Source organism: Patiria miniata, unplaced genomic scaffold (genome assembly GCF_015706575.1).
Source record: "Patiria miniata isolate m_02_andy unplaced genomic scaffold, ASM1570657v1 HiC_scaffold_20, whole genome shotgun sequence".
Lineage (NCBI taxonomy): Eukaryota > Metazoa > Echinodermata > Asteroidea > Valvatida > Asterinidae > Patiria > Patiria miniata.
In genome coordinates, this window is record NW_024037059.1 from 39,539,898 (window position 1) to 39,558,916 (window position 19,019).

At 40.8% G+C, this 19,019-nt stretch overlaps 3 protein-coding genes across 3 annotated transcripts; 2 read left to right on the forward strand and 1 right to left on the reverse strand.

The window, feature by feature from the left end:
• Nucleotides 1–2,762: 2,762 nt before the first annotated feature.
• On the forward strand, nt 2,763–7,755 carry LOC119729115 (tRNA dimethylallyltransferase-like). The gene is made up of 9 exons (XM_038201629.1): nt 2,763–2,957; nt 3,579–3,815; nt 4,361–5,028; nt 5,209–5,351; nt 5,895–6,012; nt 6,283–6,479; nt 6,563–6,672; nt 6,950–7,073; nt 7,581–7,755. The coding sequence occupies exons 1-9, from the start codon at nt 2,817–2,819 to the stop codon at nt 7,727–7,729; spliced, it is 1,887 nt and encodes a 628-aa protein (XP_038057557.1). The 5' UTR covers nt 2,763–2,816; the 3' UTR covers nt 7,730–7,755.
• A 560-nt stretch (nt 7,756–8,315) lies between these two features.
• On the forward strand, nt 8,316–13,841 carry LOC119729117 (uncharacterized oxidoreductase TM_0325-like). The gene is made up of 9 exons (XM_038201631.1): nt 8,316–9,362; nt 10,140–10,279; nt 10,385–10,477; nt 10,694–10,832; nt 10,931–10,971; nt 11,541–11,610; nt 12,665–12,701; nt 13,037–13,091; nt 13,438–13,841. The coding sequence occupies exons 1-9, from the start codon at nt 9,221–9,223 to the stop codon at nt 13,639–13,641; spliced, it is 921 nt and encodes a 306-aa protein (XP_038057559.1). The 5' UTR covers nt 8,316–9,220; the 3' UTR covers nt 13,642–13,841.
• A 495-nt stretch (nt 13,842–14,336) lies between these two features.
• Nucleotides 14,337–17,372, reverse strand: LOC119727142. Its single transcript, XM_038199007.1, has 4 exons — nt 17,256–17,372; nt 16,693–17,023; nt 15,996–16,097; nt 14,337–15,183 (listed from the first exon to the last, which is right to left on the reverse strand). The coding sequence occupies exons 2-3, from the start codon at nt 17,003–17,005 to the stop codon at nt 15,997–15,999; spliced, it is 414 nt and encodes a 137-aa protein (XP_038054935.1). The 5' UTR covers nt 17,006–17,023; nt 17,256–17,372; the 3' UTR covers nt 14,337–15,183; nt 15,996.
• Nucleotides 17,373–19,019: the final 1,647 nt, after the last annotated feature.

The following is a 19,019-nucleotide window of genomic DNA, read 5'->3' on the forward strand; positions in this document are numbered from 1 at the left end:
TCTATAATGCGCTGTGTATTGATAAACTAATCCCTTCATTATGAGGGCTTGAGCCAGCCCGCCCCGCGCTCACGCCCCCTAAGGAGCACCCCAGGCACGGAAGTAATTCCACGGTACCATTTGCAAATATCGGTACGCCTCAATGCTTGGACTATTGTGAAAAAGGGACAGGGTCTAGTGGAAGGATCCATCCTGCGTTTGTCAGGTTGCAATGTTTGTCGAAAGTTTTAAACTCAAAAGATGTTTGCCGAAAACACAAGTTTATGTTCTCCCAAAGTTCCAGGAATACGAAACGCCACATACCTTTTTGGTTTAGTTCTAATAAAAGTCTTTCTATTTTCATTATCCCCTAAGATGAAAAAAATGCTTGTTTCGGTTTGATCAATGCATGGAGGAAGCGATAGACCTTCATGGTTAATGTGGTTTTGAACAATTCATCTGCAGTGCAGGAATGGCAAAAAAATGGATTGCGGGATAAACTGAAAAGGAAAACACATTTTGAAGTAAATATATTTCAGTTAGTGCACCGTCCTCTCATTCTTGACATAACGAAGTAGCCGAATAATGCAGCCAGAAGTTTTGTAACACCTCAAGATTTTTAATTGTAGCTAAATTGGTCTTGAGGGCGGTTGCGCCGTCTCAGCAGGGCACATTTGTTGCCGAGGATTCTCCCCAAGCTACCCACCCTACGCGTACTGACCGCCCATCGAGGCCGACTGACTGGTAGGTGACCACAGTCCAGCTGGTTCAGTGACCGTCTGAAATGACCACTCGCACAATGCCAGCCCCCGTTAATCTCCAAGTCATACAAGTGACGCGAAGAAGCTGGTCGTTCAATACATTTTATTCAAATTTGACCAGCATCCTTTTCCAAGTATCGCCGATAAAAAAATCTTTTCATGAGCGGTCAACTTATGGACCAGACTTTTTTTGGCCGGATAAAAAGAGAAGTTTGTGGGGTGACTCATACAGTTCAGTGGAGAAGAACTGCTTCTGGTTGTCGGCTCTGTGCGAAATCGTGGAGGGAACAAAACTGAGGTTGCTGTAGAAAGTTACTACAATGATATGGGATGATGTAGGATATCTTCGATTGGCAAGTTGAAAAAGATTGCAAAAGGTGACAGATGATTAGCGCAGAATCGATTCCCAGAGATTAATTGGAAAGGGAGTGAGAGGATAAGAGGGCTGGGCGTGATGGAGGAGTAGGTCTTGGAGAGGGAAAAATGAGACAAGACGAGCAATACTAAAATAAGGATTCATGTTTAGATATCTTGAAACTTTGGAACAGGTTTCTACCTATACGCCGACTCAAAATATTACTGGGACACGATCGAATAAGTTGTCAAGTTTATTTATTTAACATGAAGGAAGTTAATTGTATCCAGCAGGTCTTACATGTAAAACGTAATCACAGCTTTGGAAAGCATTCAACGGCCGGTGAAAAAAAAGGAAACCCCAATAGATGGTAAATTATTTTGACGATGCAATGGATTTTTCTCAATGGTTGAATTTAGGGAACAGGTTGGAATAGCAAGGTTAACAGATAAGGCCTACTTGAAGAGGAAACGTGAGCAAGTCGTGAGGAGGACTGCATATCATAACCATCGTAATTTCAATGAAAGTTTGTTCCTTCAATTTGGTTGGAGCATATAGTTGGAGTGACGTGTTCTTCTTCCGCAAGTATAGCCTGCATTCTTATCTGTGGAAAAAGACCATCTCTTCAGATCACCATGTCCACCCCCCAATCGCCCAATTAAAAAATAGCCAACAGGTGGATATCTCTTCATCTGTATTGGGCCCCTTTTGTCCCAATCGCCGGGAGGGGTGGAAGTAACCAATCACTCTCAGCTCAGGAAAATTCCAGTTCTTTCATTGACACAAATGTTTCCTTTTAGATGCCTCTTTTCCCAAGGACGAAAAGCTTCAGGAGGGAACGTTTGATAAAAAAAAGTTTATTTTTGATAAATCGCTTTTGTAGGTTTTTGGTGTCCTAAGTGCCTTCTGGTTGTTGTTACAGTCACTTTACAGATTCTTACAGATTCCCACGACAATAGTTACCGGTCGCCAACCGCAGGGAAACCGCTGGACATTTCTGTGTTCAATGAAGGTGATGAAATGAGCATGGAGGTATATGAGAATGGAGGAAGGGCCCATAATCTGAGTAGCTAATTACATGTAAAACCATTTTGTTTGTGAAGACACAAATAAAACTTTTGGGACAAAGAATTAATTTCCCTGTAAATTTTACCACACTTTAATGTTTCGTGTCAAGTTTCCTCCAATGGTCAAATATGTTTCACAATCTATTAATTAGAATTACAGCCCCCCCCCCCCCCCACCGCCTCCACTCAAACGTACGATGTCATTATACTTTCACAACTTATTGGTATGTATTTCATTTGTCTTTTCTGCACTCTTTTCATATATTATTACTAAAAGTTCGGTACAAACGTTGATAAGTTTGCTTCCTTTTATTTTTAAATCTACAAAAAAGTATTTAAATTCTGCCTCTTTTGGTCCAAACTGCAAGGAAACGCAGACTACTTCGATAATCGTGATCAAATTAAAACTCACAAGAGGGCGCTCTTAACATTTTGCGATGAGAAAAAATCGGTCACTGGGGGCGCTCTTCATCGTATTTTGTGGTTTCTCAGCGTTGATAGAGGACGCTGTTCATAGTTGCTGTAAAATTTCGAAGAATATTTAGGATCACAAGGGGGCGCTCTTCAAAGTTGCTGTTCAATTTCTTAATCACAAGAGGGCGCTGTTACAGTCTATACCGATACGTCAAAGGAGGGCGGGCTTTTCAAAACAAGATGGCTGCGCCCATGACCTCAGTATTTCGCCGTTTACCAGTTGTCGTGGTTCTTGGGGCAACTGGAACGGGAAAGTCAAAGCTAGCCATTCAGATAGGTAAACGATTGGGTGGCGAGATCATAAGCGCGGACTCCATGCAGGTAACTGTGGTTATTTTGTCAAAAAATCTGACCTGAGGCTGTGTAGCTGTAGTGTAGGGCCTACACATTTTTTTTTAATTATTCGGAATCGGATAAATATGGCGATCGAAGTGTAGGGCCCCTGTTTTGTTTTGATCAAATTAGAGTCAAAAATGTTTTTGATTGCTCAAAAATCACCTTCACAATCAGAAGCAGACTTTTCTCAATTTTAATGACACCCATTTTGCAATTTTGAACAGTTTCTTGGGGTATAAATCACGATTTTCCTGCGCGGTTTGTGCTTTGCCATTCAGCGCAGCGTGCGTGCTCACCGTACATCGCGCGGTGTTTCGCCATCTTTATTTTTGGGTCGCGTGTTGTCGCCGTGCTGTCATTGTCATTTTACCCCCAATTTTCCCTCAAAAAATCAAAACCCTGCCCTCTATCTATGACAATACCTGTTTATTGAGATTGTCACCAACTAGTTTGGTAGGTCCAATAATTTTAAAGTGGATTTTGTTCCCTATAGGAACCGGGCCCTACACTATACTACACGATCGCCATAAAAATTCTGTTAAAAAATATTATTCAGGATAAATTCTAATTGTGTGCCTTTCCCCCCTAATTATGCTACTGCTCTAGGTATACAAGGGTCTGGACATTATCACCAATAAAGTCACGGCGCAAGAACAGCAAGCTTGCCCTCATCACCTCATCGATTTCCTCAATCCTCTGAGTCGGTACACGGTCGTTGACTTCCGCAACAAAGCACTCCCTGTCATAGAGGGGCTACTGAAAGAGGGCCGAGTACCAGTGATTGTTGGTGGCACCAATTATTACATCGAGGCTCTTCTGTGGAAAGTGTTGCTGGATACAGAGGTTGGTGCAGCTTTATTATAGACGGAGCTGGGAAGTGGCAAGACTATGAATAAAAACAAATTAAGTAAAATCATTTCCCTGATCCATCTTCGGTTTTTACTAAAAAGTACTTAACCAGTTGAAGTTGGGTTTATTTTGACAAGACGGACCGAGGCACAGGTTTAATATTCACTCGACCACAATGCCAGGCGGGTCGAAGCCATCACCCTGGGACTGCAGAGTCATATTTCCAGGCTCAGTCGGTGGCTGTGTCTCTCTCAGACAGATATTTCCCGGCCTTGGTTGTTGCGGGTTTTTCAGTCATCCGATCTGACTTTTGGAAAACTTTTGTGTGTATACATGGCCTCCGGCACGAACTGGTTAAAGGTGGCACAATTGTTCACTCTTTGTTCCAATGCGGAGCTTTCAGAAAACCCGACTCGGAGTTAAAGGTTTGTAAGCCAAAATTTAGTGTTCATTGTGCCTTCCACAAATTGTTTTACATTTTTTCTGAGAACTAAATCTCTGTTTTGAAATGAAGATCTTTGTTGTTTCTTTTCTCACAGCATTCTAAGATGGAAGACCTGCTTCTGGAGGCAAGAGGAGATCCAATTACCCTTCACATTAGGAAGAATCGTAAACACTCCGACATGAACCATGCCACCAACAAGGAGCAAGACCAAAATCCTGTGGCCGCCAGTTCATCAGGGATCATCAGTGATCCATCTGCTGCAGAAAATACGACAAGGACGTCTGATTTTGATGATCTGGATGACAGTAATACTTCTTGTGGATCAACAGGAAAGGGCAGCAATCCAGATTTGAGCTCTTCCGGAATTGGGAAAGGAAAACCTGATACAGCACCAGGCTTAGAGCTCTCAAAGCCTGAAGAAAGGATCAGGACAGAGACAGAAACTCCTAGAAGGCAAGCCGCGATAGCACATTGTAGTCAACAGGTCACTGGAATGGATTGGCAGTCGTTTGACAAAACGGGTAAAGAGAGCTCACCAAAAGAATCCAGTCAGCCTGATCGAGGTCTCGATCTGTATGATGCAACCAATGAGTTTGTGAATGCCTTGGACACATCACAAGACAATGACGTTCTTGAAAATGAGGAGTCAATAACAATAAAGGTTGAGGGAACAGCGACAGAGGATTTGTACAAGATCCTGGCTGAGGTGGATCCTTGCAGGGCAGAGACACTGCATCCAAACAACAGACGCAAGATTATCAGGTTTGGCCAATCTGTTGACTCAAAAGAAGCAAATGTTCATAGAATGGGAGGTTTACTACAATGATAGCAGTCGTTATAATGGTGAAGTGTCGCCAAAGTTTTCAGTTCTCGAATCGTGTGTAGTCAGAAGTTGGAGTAAAAGTGGCTGTCTTGACAACAATACTTAATATTTTCTAACAGGAGTCTTCAGGTGTATGAGCAGTTGGGTCGGACTCACAGCGAGGTGCTCTCGGGTCAGATGGAGGAGGACGGAGGCGGACCGTTGGGAGGTCCTCTCCGCTTTGAAGACGTTTGCATCCTCTGGCTGCAGTGTGATCGAGACGGTATGTGCTCTTCATGCATCCTACATCTTGAGGATAAAGTACATGTAATTGGTGAAGCTGTCTGAAAGCATTACATAGCACTGCCTGGAGTGTGAACAAGAGAAACACTTGATTTGAATTGGAGGAGCATTCCAAATTTTAATTTATCTCCAAAAGTTGTAGTCATGTGCTCACAAGTCAATCAAAAGTCAATCACAAGTCAATCACAAGGCAATCACAAGTCAATCACAAGGCAGTCACAAGGCAATCACAAGTCAATCACAAGTTAATCACAAGGCAATCAGAAGTAAATCACAAGGCAATGACGAGGCAATCGCAAGTCAATTACAAGTTAATCACAAGTCAATCACAAGGCAATTACAAGGCAATCACAAGGCAATCATAACTCAATCACAAGTCAATCACAAGTCAATCACAAGTCAATCACAAGGCAATCACAAGGCAATCACAAGTCAATCACAAGGCCGTTACAAGGCACATACAAGTCAGTTTTGTCTCATTCGTAGTGGATCCATGTGAACCTTGTGTTATTTCTTCTTCCAGTTTTGGATCGAAGACTTGATGAAAGAGTCGATGATATGCTCTGTAGGGGCCTTCTGAAGGAACTGGCCGACTTCCATCACGAGTACAATAGAAAGAGAGTAGAATCACAAGCAGATAGGTGGGTCACAGAATCGGGAAGGGGATGGTTTAAGAGTTAGTAGCATAAAATTAATAATAGCGGCACTTTAAATGGCATTTCCAAATTTACGTCCAACAAATCTCTAACAAGAATGTAAACATTTGACCATAATACACCTCCCTGTGCAGCTTACAAAATATTGGTCATCTTCTTTACAAGTGATTTGAGTTCTTACTTGCGATAATCTGAGACATTTCTAAGTGATAAAATCTGTCTAATTTTTGTTTTAAATTTCCAAAACCTTGGCAGTGAGACCCTGTACACTCAAGGCATCTTCCAATCCATCGGATTCAAGGAGTTCCATCCTTACCTTATCCTACCGGAGGATGACCGGGAGACAGAGGGAGCTCAGTCCCTCCTCAAGGAAGGAATTGAGAAGCTCAAGATTGCCACAAGGCAGTACGCTCGCAGGCAAACCAGATGGATCAAGAATAGATTCGTGAGACGTGCGTATCATCTTAAGTAGTTTCATGAGTAAATCTCTCACTTTTTTGAGGACACAAGTGATATCATTTTCTGTTCTCATCAGGCCCTGGTAGCAATGTACCTCCAGTGTATGCTGTGGACTCCACTGATCCAGCGTCATGGCATGAGAAGGTTCTACAGCCAGCCCTGGACATACTGGATGCAATCTTGGAAGTGAGTCTGAGTTGGTTTGCATCTTGTAGTCATAACCTTCCTTGATTTGGGATCTAGAGCCATGAGATGATAGGTTATGTGTCCTAATCTTACTTACCGTGTTCTTAAAGCTCTAATATGACGAAAGCTCTGTTTCTCAAATAAACTGCCATGGTCCAAACGTGTGTCAAAATACATTGTGTAGTACATTAAAAAATTATCTCACAAAGAAATGATTAGAAAAGGAAATTTGTCAAAGAAAATCTCTGAAAATGCAGGAATTTTTTTTGACCTGCAGGGCAAGGAGCCACCAGTTGCTCCTTTGGTACATGAGGGAGGGAGTCCCTCAGATGAGGCCTCGGCGAGACACGTCTGTGATATCTGCGAAGGAAGAGTGTTTGTGGGCAAGCAGCAGTGGCTGGGTGAGTAGTAGATTCTTAGAAATTAGATTTTGAGATTTATTTCCTAGACAGGAGACTTCAGACTAATCTTGAGACTTGATCCAAGACTTGGGACTTGGCCTGAAATTTGAGACTCCACCTTAGATTGGAGGATCCACATGAGAGTTGGAATGCCTCCCAAGACATGGAAATACTGAGACTTGGGACTTGACTAGAGACGGAAGACTTTGCCCAACAATTGGGGATCAAGAAACTGAGACTTGACACTTAATCCTGGACTTGAGTGAGGAATGGTAGACTAAAGACTTGACCAGATTCTTGATGAGACTCCACCTGAGATGTGAGACTTGATCAAAAACTTTTGTCTTGAAAAGAGCTTTGAGATTATTAAACCTGAGATTTGGAACTTTACCTGAGACTTAAAGATCAAATGTGAATTTATCAGAAGTTTGTTGCTGTGAGCTTTTTGGCTCCCAACCCCAAGCCTCTTTGCACCATTACACCTTAGGATGACTTTTCACCGAACAGGACACTTGAAATCAAGACGCCATTACAAGAAGTCCAGGAAACTCAGGCTGGCATCCCTCATGAAATCATACGAAGAGCAGAAAACATCTTCAACAGAAACAACAAACACTCAAAGGCAGGACACAAATCAAGATGTTGAAGACCGGTAACGCTTCATTTCTCAAGATGTAAAAATGCCGAGAAAAATGCCAAGATATTTTTACATGTACATGTATTTCATTTTTGCGTTAGAACCTCATCTATTTCTTGCTCATAACTTTTAAAGTTTGTAAGTTGATAATACTTAATCTTGCCCATAGAGTCAGCCCTTGATTAAGATTGAAAAATTATGAAAGTCGTTTTGCTTCTTGTGTGTGTGTTTTGTCATCTATGTATTTCTCTAGTCTTTAGAATATTGTCCTAAGGCCAAAAAAAATATATATATTCGGTCTCTGGTCAGACCAAAGTTCCGGAATTGACGCGGCGACGCGGCTTTTTTTTTTTTTTTTTTCTTTTTTTTCTTTTCTTCAAGCTTGGATTGTACAGATAAGGTGGGGTACTATTTTGCTTTTTTGGTGTCCTCATGTACATTGGTGTCCTCCATAATTTGCCTTGGTGCTCTCGATCATTTGCCTTGGTGCAATTTCCCATTCCTTGGTGTTCTTTGGTAGAAAAAAATTGAGGAGGTGCAGAAATAGAGGGCGCTGTTGGAGCTACCGCGGAACATTTTGGAAAAAAAAAAGATTGATGCGCATGATTAAAATCGACGCGCGCGCTGACCAGAGACCAACTTATTATTTTGTTTGGCCTAATATGGAATTATAACGCTGCAAATTCATCATGACATGCTTAGATTTCTAGATTTAAGGATTTTTAAAGATTTATTCAGCCAATGATTAAAAACAATCACAGGAATTTGTACTGGTGGACTCGCGTAAAATGACTAATAATTAAAAATACAATACAATTAAAACAATAAACACATAAAATTGGTTACAGTACAGTAAACATATACATACAATTACAATAACTATCATAGGTGATTTTGAGGGTTGATTATACAGTCATTTATAAAAAAAAAAAATAAAAAAAAGTTGCATTGTTTTCTCTACCTCACCCTGTGAATGTACATCTACATTATATCAGATGTAAGATTTTGTCAGAATTATTTATATTTTAATTGTTGGAGTGTCTGTGTTGGTTTGAAAGCTTCGTTTAATTTCAAAATTGGCAAGAAGCTCCAGCTCCCGATTACTTGACTTCCACTGCCTCTTGATCTGCATGATCATTACAATAAAGAATAATATTTTTTAAATGGTTTCCACGTAAAATTCACGTCTCAACGCGATGTACAAACATCTGGCTTTACACAGCCCAGCACTAAACAACATACGGCAACATGCCAGCAAATCCACAAAGTAGACCATTCTAATAAACAGAATTGAAACTATTATCCTTGTCCTGTATTCAGTGTCGTGTAAATGTCTGCAGCGGCCTTGCACAGTTGCTGGTAGGCTACGGAATGTCTAGCGCTGCATATATACTACCTGTGTACAGTGGCACTGTGAATAGAAATGTTGAAAACACCTACCATCACAAAATACAGAATATAGTCAGACTTGATGTTGGAATAGCTTCACTGTAGTACTCAGAATCTGTGAATGAGTTTGTGTGGGCATGACAAGCGTTTTTTTTATCATTATGGCTCGCCCCTGAATGTGAATACTTTTGTTGGCATCAATAAGAGAGGAAATTTCTACACAATCATGGGATCGTTCAGCAGGAAAGTTGCCCTAATTACTGGTGAGTCGTTGAACATTCTTAATTTATGTTGTGATGCACACATTATTTGTTACACATACCTTTGTGATATTGAGGCACAGCAACTCTTTGCTTTCAAAGATTGGGTTAAGATTTGCTTGAGATTTGTATGTGTTTGGTCAAGGTAGCAATTTAAGTGCAGTCGAAGTTAACTTTCTTCTTGCAAAACCAACAGTCGCTTTCCCTGGAGCTCAGGTTCAGTATAATTTTTTTTTAAATGAATGCCATTGAACCTTTTTTCTCCTCAATATTTTAATCACATCAGGGAGAGATTTCCTTTAATTCACATCCAAAAATTCAAGACAATTTTAATTTGTTATATTCAAAATCTGACAGAGAGTTGAATAAAAGCATGTCTTTGCGAAGCAAAATTGAAACATGTTACAGTTAACACTTTAGGGGCCTCGTAGCCGAGTAGGGGCCTCGTAGCCGAGAATGTGGAGTTACGGAGTGGAAAGTTGGCGGTTCGAATACCATTCGGACCAAAAACTGGAAAACACTTTCTGTCTGAAGACCCCACAGTGAGAAAAATGGGTACCTGATTCGTTCAGGGAAGGTAAGACGGCGAGAGGAGAGGACTGGGCCCCGCCACTCATATGCCGTGCCCAAGACACAGTGGACCTCTAACATCCCACTGCCCCTACGGCCAGTAATGGCTGGCCGTGGGACCTTTACCTTAAGCAGTTAACTATGTAATATTATAAAATGAAATCGCTCACTGCACTTGCACAGGCCTTGATTCTTCTGTTTCATTTGCAGGTGCTAGTTCAGGGATAGGGGCCGAGACGGCCAAACAACTAGCCTCTCAAAGCTGCCAAGTGGCTCTCACCGGACGCAGCGAAGAAAAACTACAGAAAGTCAAAGAAGACTGCGTCAAACAGGGACTTGCAGAAGACTTGGTGAGCTAGCACTTGAAGTAAAACAGATTGTGGTTATTCTGTCGTTGGGAAATAAGGAAGTCCATTTGGCATGCTCAAAAAAACTGTTATTTATTTTATTTATAGGTCCTGTTGTTGCCTGGCAACTTAACTGAAGATTCATTCTTAGAAAAGGTAGTGAACGAAACAGTGGAGCATTTCGGATGTCTCAATATTTTGGTGAGTGATAAGTTTTTTTGAAAAACTGATGTTCAAATTTTCATTTTGGATTTGATACATTGTTCACAATCACTGAGAAGTAGTATCCCATCGAGCTGAAACCTTGCAACATTTCTCAAATATTGGTCAGTAATCTGAAGAAAAAATTTATTTCCCTATCACAAGAAAATTGATTATTTTTTGCAAAACGTTCAAATTTTTAATTATTTTTTTCAGATAAATTGTGCCGGCCAGCCATTCTTAGGCTCCTTGGAAAGTTCAACCATGGACGGATTTGACGAGACCTTCAGACTAAACCTGAGGGCGCCCTTCGTCTTGACACAGCTGGCCTTGCCACACCTTACACAATCCAAGGGTCAGTGATCGACATTTTGAAAATCGTAATTTCCTTTGTTGAATAATATTTCATTCAGTCATGTTTTTATAAGTTTTTTTTTCCCGATTTTGTTTCAGGTGTTATCGTCAATGTCTCTAGCTGTGCCAGCATCACTGCAGTGAGTAGATAATTGCTACAATAACCCAAACTGAAATTGATGTCAAACAAGTGCAAGTGCACAATAAGCTCTGGCCGTGTTGCAAGAAGTCTTGGATGAAAGTCTTGCATGAAATCGATCAGAATGATCCCTGCCAGAGCTGAAAAATGTGACACTGAAAAATGTGAGGCCGATGGCACATATGGAACACCATACTTTTGGTCAATTTTCGGGGACAGACAGACAGACAGCCCGACCGACAGACAGACAGCCCGACAGACAGACAGACAGACCAACCACTAAGTGACATGTACAAGCTCCTGCAAGAACTTAAAAATGATGCAACCGTTTACCTTTAAGAGAAAATATTTATGGAGCTACAGTTCAGTGCCTGAAGAGGATATGGTAGAGACTTTGTAATAGAGAAAATGAAAACATTTTTGATTGGCAAAATAGGAATTATTGTCAAATTCCCTAAGAATCCTGAAAAAATGTCAATTAAATTTTAATTTGATGCTCTTTTAAAATATTTCATTCAAAAGAAGCAGAGCCTCATATTTCAGGTTTTATCTTCCTATTTGGTTTTACAGCATCCCAGTAGTCTGGTGTACGCCATGTCCAAGGCGGGAATCGATGGCCTAACATACACCACATCCGAAGGTAGTATGAAGCAAAGACTTTCCATTAACCCTCCTGCTATCTGAACAGTCACAGACAGTCAAAAAATCAATCCTCTTCCCCTGCCGTGCCTTTTACACAGGCTATTCACCAACAGTCAGATCATATTTCAAGCAAGCACTGTTGACTAGTCAAAATCAGTCAACAGGTGGAATACACAGATGGCTAACCAATCACCCACAGTCAAAGCATAGCTGTATCAAGATAAACAGTCAATTCTGCTTTATGTAGGCTGGGAGCTCTTAACTGTTAAAAACAGTCACTTGACTGATTTTGACTGAAAGGATTACTTGACACAGAATGTATATTTGTATAGGAGGGTTAATAAACTAAAAGATGTTGTTAGCCTACCCATCTTTTAATATTCTTTACTTACTGTAAATAAAAAAGTTAGATTGTTGCACTTTGGATAAGACCTAAACAGCGTCATGGCCAAGTTTGGCTTGTTGCCATGTATCTAGATGAAGATGCATCTCTAGGAAAGAATGCAGAATCCAGACGCCACTTCTTTGGCCGTGTACAAAGTCTATGGAGAGTTGCATGCATTTAAAAAAAAAAATTTCTACCAAAATTGGAAATGTTTCTCAGTCCCAGATTCATGTTTTTTTTCCACATTTTTGCAATGACTGACCTTCATTGTGATAATAAATGTAAATGTATGTGGTTTAAACTATTGGTGTCAGGAAACAACATTTCTTTCCCTGCTTTAAAAGAATAAGTGAAACAATTTGATTAATGTGGAAGCATTAACCCCGACTCCCTCATGTCTTTTACTAAGTATGAATCAAGTCCGCCAAATCCATCACTGACCCTGATTCACTTAAGGCTTCAGGACCAAATCCGCTGAAATCCACCACAAGACCACCACTGCTATAGGTGGATTTTGATGGACTTGGTACTCACGGCTTGCCTCCCAAAATCCCGGGGGGGGTGGATTTTGATAGAGTTGGGAAGGTTAGGGATAAGCTTAAATTACATGTAAGGTCTTAATTTTCTGCCATGAAACTTTCATTTTCTGTTCTTTTGTTTATTATAGAATATGCTGAGCAGGGAGTGCGAGTCAATGCGGTGAAGTGAGTTCCTATTCATGTCTAGCTTCAATTTTCTTCACTTTTAGAAAGGTTAAGATCTCAAACATACACACTAGCACGTTTGTTTATGGTGTAAATCGAGGATTTTCTTTTGTTCCTCTTCCCTTTTTCTTTGTTTATACTCTTTTTTTGCAACAGTTCTCATTGGTTTTGTACACGTTTTCTAATCAAGGGCGTCCTCGATTTGGTTCCTGTCCTCAATTCACCGATGATGTTGCACTTATGTGTCCTCGATTTACACCATAAACAAATACACACACACACAAAAATTACTGCTCGAATTAAAATCACTCGATTCTATTTATGTTTTGTTTCAGTCCTGGGGCCACGATGACGCCGCTCTTCGAAAGAAATGGTGCTGAGATAGATAAGGTATGACTTATATGAACCTTTCTTCTAAAATGCTATCCAACTTATTCCCAATCTCAGTTATTCTATGAAAGAAATTCCTGCTTGATATTCAAAATACTGAGGGTTTTTTTCTTCTTCAGATTCACCCATTAAATCGTTCACAAAGGTATGCTGCGCATGTTTTTTTTAACTGATAAAAATAATGGATAATAGTTAAAATTTGAGAGAATAATACATCCAAGTGCTGTAAGGCACTCTATTATAAAAAAAAACTACAAAAAGTTGAACTTGGACATGCATGTAATAAAAAACAACAGCAAATAAAAAATTGAAATGTTGACTTGAATCTTTCTTGAAATTTCAACAGGTAATTGAGTTGAGTCAGAAGCGCCACCCCTTGGGCCGACCTGGGGAGGCATCTGAGGTTGCCAAGGCAATCGTGTTCCTGGCATCTGATTCGGCTGCCATGGTAACAGGTTGTTGCTTGGCCGTCGACGGAGGGCGCTCTGTCCTGCCAGGCGCGCCCCTCACGCCGATCCAGGAAGATTCAAGGGTGAAATATCCCGTGTAAAAATGAAAAAAGTATGGGCATTTGTCTACTATATGTAAGAGATGGATATGCCCTACTTAGTACCCTCCCCTCCTCCATTTTGTATATATCTCTTGTGCGTATCAAATCATCTAATATCCTAGAAGTTTGGATAAAATCATTAGGATGGGATAGATAGAAATATAACATCTTGTCTGGAGCTTTCACTTTGATGTTTTCTGATATTTAAAAAAAATAAGTCCCTTAAGATTGTTGAAAGACAACCAGTTAAAATCAACTGTGTCTGTGCGTTGGGGCCATGGGCGTCGCCAGGATTTTTTTCTAGATGGGGGCAAAGCACATTTTTCCCCCCAAAATCCAAATTTTTTCCCAGCATTTTCCCGATTGATCATTTTTGGTGGGTGGGCAGGGAAATTTGCCCCCCAACCCGTTAAATAAGCAACAATATGATTTCGCCCCTCTTTTTCTTTCCCCCCCCCCCTTTTTTTGCCTTCTCTTTTTCTTCTTTCTTTTTTCTTCTCGTGGGGGGGAGAAGGGGGAAGTGCCCCCTTGCCCCCCCCCCCCCCCCCCCCCCCCCCCTCGTGGCGCTCATGGTTGGGGCTACTTCTTGGGTTTGATATTTTGATAACCCAAATACCATATAATTTTATTTGGTGCATAATTTGCATGCAACATAATTGCAAATTATTACAAGAGAAACACACCAAACTTGATCTAATGTAGTTGCTTATTTTAACAACTGTAAACTTTATTTACATTTCATAAATCGTAAAAAAGCTTGATTGTTGATTTACAACTTAATGCAGCAGCTTATGTCGAGTTGAAATCGTGCCAAAATATTGAGAAGTAAGTTATACAAGGTTTAATAACATTTGTTTCTAATGGAAACTAAAATATTGAAACACCTGCAGCTATTTCAACCAGCAGCACTTGTTCAGCCGTTGAAATGTAAGTTTAAAGCAGCATATGCGTAATAAAGGAACTTCATTTCCAAAAAAATGGAGGATTTATTTTATAAATTCAACTTATAAATTAAATATTCCCTACACCTTAGATTAAACAATTGGCAATAAAATATCAAATAGCAAAAACCTCATGCCTGACAAAATGGACCTTCATCTCATGTTTGTAACTGTAAGCAGCATTATTCATGAAAGTTACAGTACTATTTCAGCAAGATTATACTCGAAAGAAATCTTGAACGAAGTCAAACTTAGGAAGCAAGAAAGTCACGCTTCCACAGAAAGTGTCATATAGGCCTACTCGGACTTTTAAGATTTCAAACTCTTAGAATTTCGCAGACAGAAGTCGTGTGATAGCCGCTCACTTTGTGTCAGTCTGTGGTTTGGCCTTCGTTTAAACGGGAATACTACATTGTACAGCGGGCCATTACATGTGATAAGTTGGGCCTTGCACATTAATGTCCTTGGGTGCCACGGGCTATATACGCAATGGGTCAACAGTCGTCAACATAATTTATATGGTGAGTCACTTTAACGGTGGGATTTGATGTCGGTGGATACTTCTGAGGTGGTTCCCTCCTTCGCTTCGAATTTGGAGAAGCTGCGATAGGTGGGGGGAAAAAAAGCATAATTTTAATTAACCTACAATAGAATTGCAACGGATGAAGAGATCAATTCACAAAATCGTTTCGGTTGTAGACGGATCGCACACCACACCGAGACGCGAATTCTCTTTGAACACACACGTCAAAAACTTGGTCATGAATACTTTATTGTGTTCTCTGCATACTTGCAGGAAATGGATCTTTGGTCTGAAACATCTTTGATGACAGTTTTAACAAACTTTGTCTAGACCAGGACTATTTTTTTTGGGGGGGGGTGGATTTTTCATTATTGTCCAAAGATATAAAACAAAAATAAATAAAATATATTTAATTATTATATATTAATTTACAACTGTCACTGCAACACTTTATTTGCACCGATTTGAGAACAATCTGACGAGAATTACACAAATTCATCATCAAAACTTCATTTCTGTCATCATAAGGAATCGGTGAAATGATGACAGAAAATTTAGACTAGTATGAACATTTCATTTTTTATTACCTCCGCCAAGGAGGTTATGTTTTCATCGGATTTTGTTGGTTGGTTGGTTTTGTTGATCTGGATCTGGATATGGGTCTGGATCCAGGATTTTATTTTAAGGATTCTTCACCATGCGAGTATTTCTTTTTGTACTGACAATGTGGCGGGAAATTGTTCAGCCTGGGCGGAGGTTTGCGCTCATGCGTTCTTTCTTGTTTCTGCTTTTATTAAATGAGCACCGAAAACAAATGGCATTCGCACATAGACAATATGTCGCTGGTTTTTTTTAAAGACATTTTTGTTCATTTCCAGTGTTTTACGTACCTTAGCATATGGTGAAGTACTTAGACTGTTTGACGGGATCATCCTTAAACTTCGCAAATCTCATATCACAGGTGCACGTAATACCCATGGGGTGAAGGCAACCTGTCAACAGAAAGAATAACAAACAGATTAATCATCAATAAGTCAATACAAGTCTTTAATCCTTTTGTCGTAAGGTCAAGGATTTAATAGACGCATGAATTATTATTCCAAGCTCCAGATTTTACGAGTGTTGCGCTTCCCCGTTAGTCGGGCGGGGAGGTGGAGGGAGGTGTTTCTTAGAACATCCAAGGATGGATCCGGCCGGGGGGCAACGGGGGCCATGACCCCCCCCCCCCCAAAAAAAACACCCCGAATTTTTGTTAAGTGACGTCGCAATAAAGCAGGCACTGCGTAAACCACCATCTTTTCCTCAAACAAAATTGGTTAAGGGTTCAGAAATTGCCTCGGGTCGCACCGCAGAACATCTTGAATCCCACAAATTTTCGTGGCCCTTGAGCAGGCCCCGAACCTCACGCCGTAATTTTTTGGACCCACTTTTTGGGGGACCAATTTTTTGGGGGGCCCCAAAATTGACAACCGTGCTTGTTTTAGCGAACGATAACTTCAACTTATTTGACCATCAAATAATTATATCTCACCAAACACTTTTCTGGCCGCACTTCCGAGAAACTAAAAAGTTCTCTTTTGGACTTACTTGCATATTGTGGTGGTCCCTTGTTGCGTCTTCCCCTGCCTCTTCCTTTGCCCTTTCCTTTCCCTTTCCCGCGTCCTTTCCCCCTTCGTCGGCCCTTCCTCTTCCCCGTTGTTTCCGTCTCCCCTTGGCCTTCCTCACCGGTGCCCACCGATCTCTTGGCCAGCAGCGTCTCCATCAGGCTTCGCCTCTCGACGCGGTGATCTGTCAGGTCCGTCTCGGTGTCTGCCGCATCCTCGGTTTCTGCTACCGTTGCCATGACAACGAGGACGCAGAGCCCAAGGAGCGAGAGGTAGAGAAGGGCTCGTGATGTCATGATGACGTTTTCTTGCTCCTACGGGTAAAAGTAAATTGTATAGAAAGAGTTATATATTTTTTTAATGAGACAAAAGTTCGGCTTGAAAAGGGAAACATCATAACACCTTCGCAATGCACGGCTTGGAATTCCAAAACTCCGTAAGTGTTGGATAGTTTCTTCACTAAAAAATACCAGCAATAATAACCAAAACTCAAAATTGTGGAGCACATAACAAAAGTAGTCCTACAAAGTTTAGAAGCAGCCTTACCGTATTTCTTGCAGTTGTTTCGGTACTTGTGTTGACGTCGAGATAATTGGTCAGCCAGCGCGCGCCCACCGCCTTATATCTGCAGCGATTGGCCCCGAGCCGCCCACGCACCGAACTTATGTAACTCTGATTGGAGGACGTGTCACGCGCGTCAGGCCGGAGAGACCAATTATAGCGCATTGGAGGTTGTGACGTATGTAAGCCTTGGCCGTGATCCAAGTTTAGCCAAACCGGACTATCGGTTTGGGGGTCACTTTTTTACGACGGTGCGCATTTTCTCCTAATTTCCAAGGATCTTTTGTGGGTTTATCGTAGACAGTAAACAAATTATTTTTTAAGACTTCCATGGGAACACATGTGATGTGAGTCTCAAAAAAAAATCCACTTGCCAGTGCTCCCTTTGTGAACAGAATTGTACCTTTACGCTGGTTTAAACTTATAACGGTAATGCTAGGTTCACACATTCCCGATTTTTAAAGCCGAATCGCCGCCAATGGCAATTCTTGAGGAATCGGGAATGGTTCTTGGCTGCCTCGGGATGTTTCTGTTAGTTTGGTGAAAGATCGTTAAAGATCGGGAAGCGCCCAGACAATTTTGGACGTGTTCAAAATTGTCGGGGTGATTCGGTAACCAATTTCAATTGTTGGTTTACTCTTGTATTCATTACTAATTCTGGATATTCTTACAGCACTCTGGATATTCTTACGGAATTCTTACAAGTTACGTAGAGTTATTCTTGGTGTTAATAAATAGTCCAAAATCGTGCCGAATCATTACGAATGTTTCAAGAAATGTACGAATATTAAATTACGAGTACACTAAATTGGCATGATTCAGGGTCATTCTGGATGATTCTAGAATTATTCGTATATTATTCTTGACAAAATAGCTACAATATTTCGTTTTTATTCTGCACTAAATCGCAATAATTTGGCTTGATTCGGTCTGATTCGGCTTCCAATTCGTACCTAGTTCATGATTATTTTTGTTTCATTCTTAAGCTTATTCTTACAAACAGCGAATCGGGGCTAATTTCTCCCGATGCCATCAAGAATTTGTATTCGGGATAGATCGGGTTATTAGTCGTTGCAATAATTCAGGAATGTGTGAACCTAGCATAAGCGCAAGTCCGAAATGTATTAAAATTCCATTTCCAATTGAAAAACATTACAGCCTTCACACAAATTCCTTTTAGAAAATTTCAATCTAGAAGCACGAGATCGATTTTATGCCATCTGAATTTCAGAGTGAACTCTTTTTGTTTTCTCGAGAAGGAACCCCTTGTTTGTTCACCTGGCCTGATCGTCAACTTCTTTCACCATACGCCAGTAGTTATTCCCAATGGTGCCATTATAGCGGATTGTCTTGCGTGACAGCTTCACAATAATGCATAAACCAAATTACTTAAAGATTGTTCCCATGTGCGGTGGGAAAAGTGTAAGTGAATGTGACTTTCCATGCATTCCAGGTTCCGTACTTTTATACGGATACTATAGTATCCGTATAAAAGAGGGTCAAGCGATTTCAACCGGTCTCATCATTTATCAAAATCAAATCTGGCTCCAGCTCCAATTAAATCAAAACTCTACACAAAAACGTAGGTTTTTCTCTTTTGGGGGGGGGGGGGGTGGGGGGGGTGGGTTCACTTATTTATCAATGTATATGAACCGTGGGTGCATGGCGCCTACATTGTTAAGCGTTTCAGTGTCAATTTTGTGGATTTCTAAAGGGACATCTATCATCCCGTCATCCCGTAGCCTTTTT

Bases quoted from the DNA above. Each gene is read 5' to 3' on its own strand.
- LOC119729115 (XM_038201629.1), top strand. From the start codon at position 2,817: ATGGCTGCGCCCATGACCTCAGTATTTCGCCGTTTACCAGTTGTCGTG. The intron at 6,480-6,562 runs GTGCGTATCATC...TGTTCTCATCAG, and splicing joins CAAGAATAGATTCGTGAGAC to GCCCTGGTAGCAATGTACCT. The intron at 6,673-6,949 runs GTGAGTCTGAGT...TTTGACCTGCAG, and splicing joins TACTGGATGCAATCTTGGAA to GGCAAGGAGCCACCAGTTGC.
- LOC119729117 (XM_038201631.1), top strand. From the start codon at position 9,221: ATGAGTTTGTGTGGGCATGACAAGCGTTTTTTTTATCATTATGGCTCG. The intron at 12,702-13,036 runs GTGAGTTCCTAT...GTTTTGTTTCAG, and splicing joins GTGCGAGTCAATGCGGTGAA to TCCTGGGGCCACGATGACGC. The intron at 13,092-13,437 runs GTATGACTTATA...AAATTTCAACAG, and splicing joins ATGGTGCTGAGATAGATAAG to GTAATTGAGTTGAGTCAGAA.
- LOC119727142 (XM_038199007.1), bottom strand. From the start codon at position 17,005: ATGACATCACGAGCCCTTCTCTACCTCTCGCTCCTTGGGCTCTGCGTC. The intron at 16,098-16,692 runs GTAAGTCCAAAA...TTCTGTTGACAG, and splicing joins GGGACCACCACAATATGCAA to GTTGCCTTCACCCCATGGGT.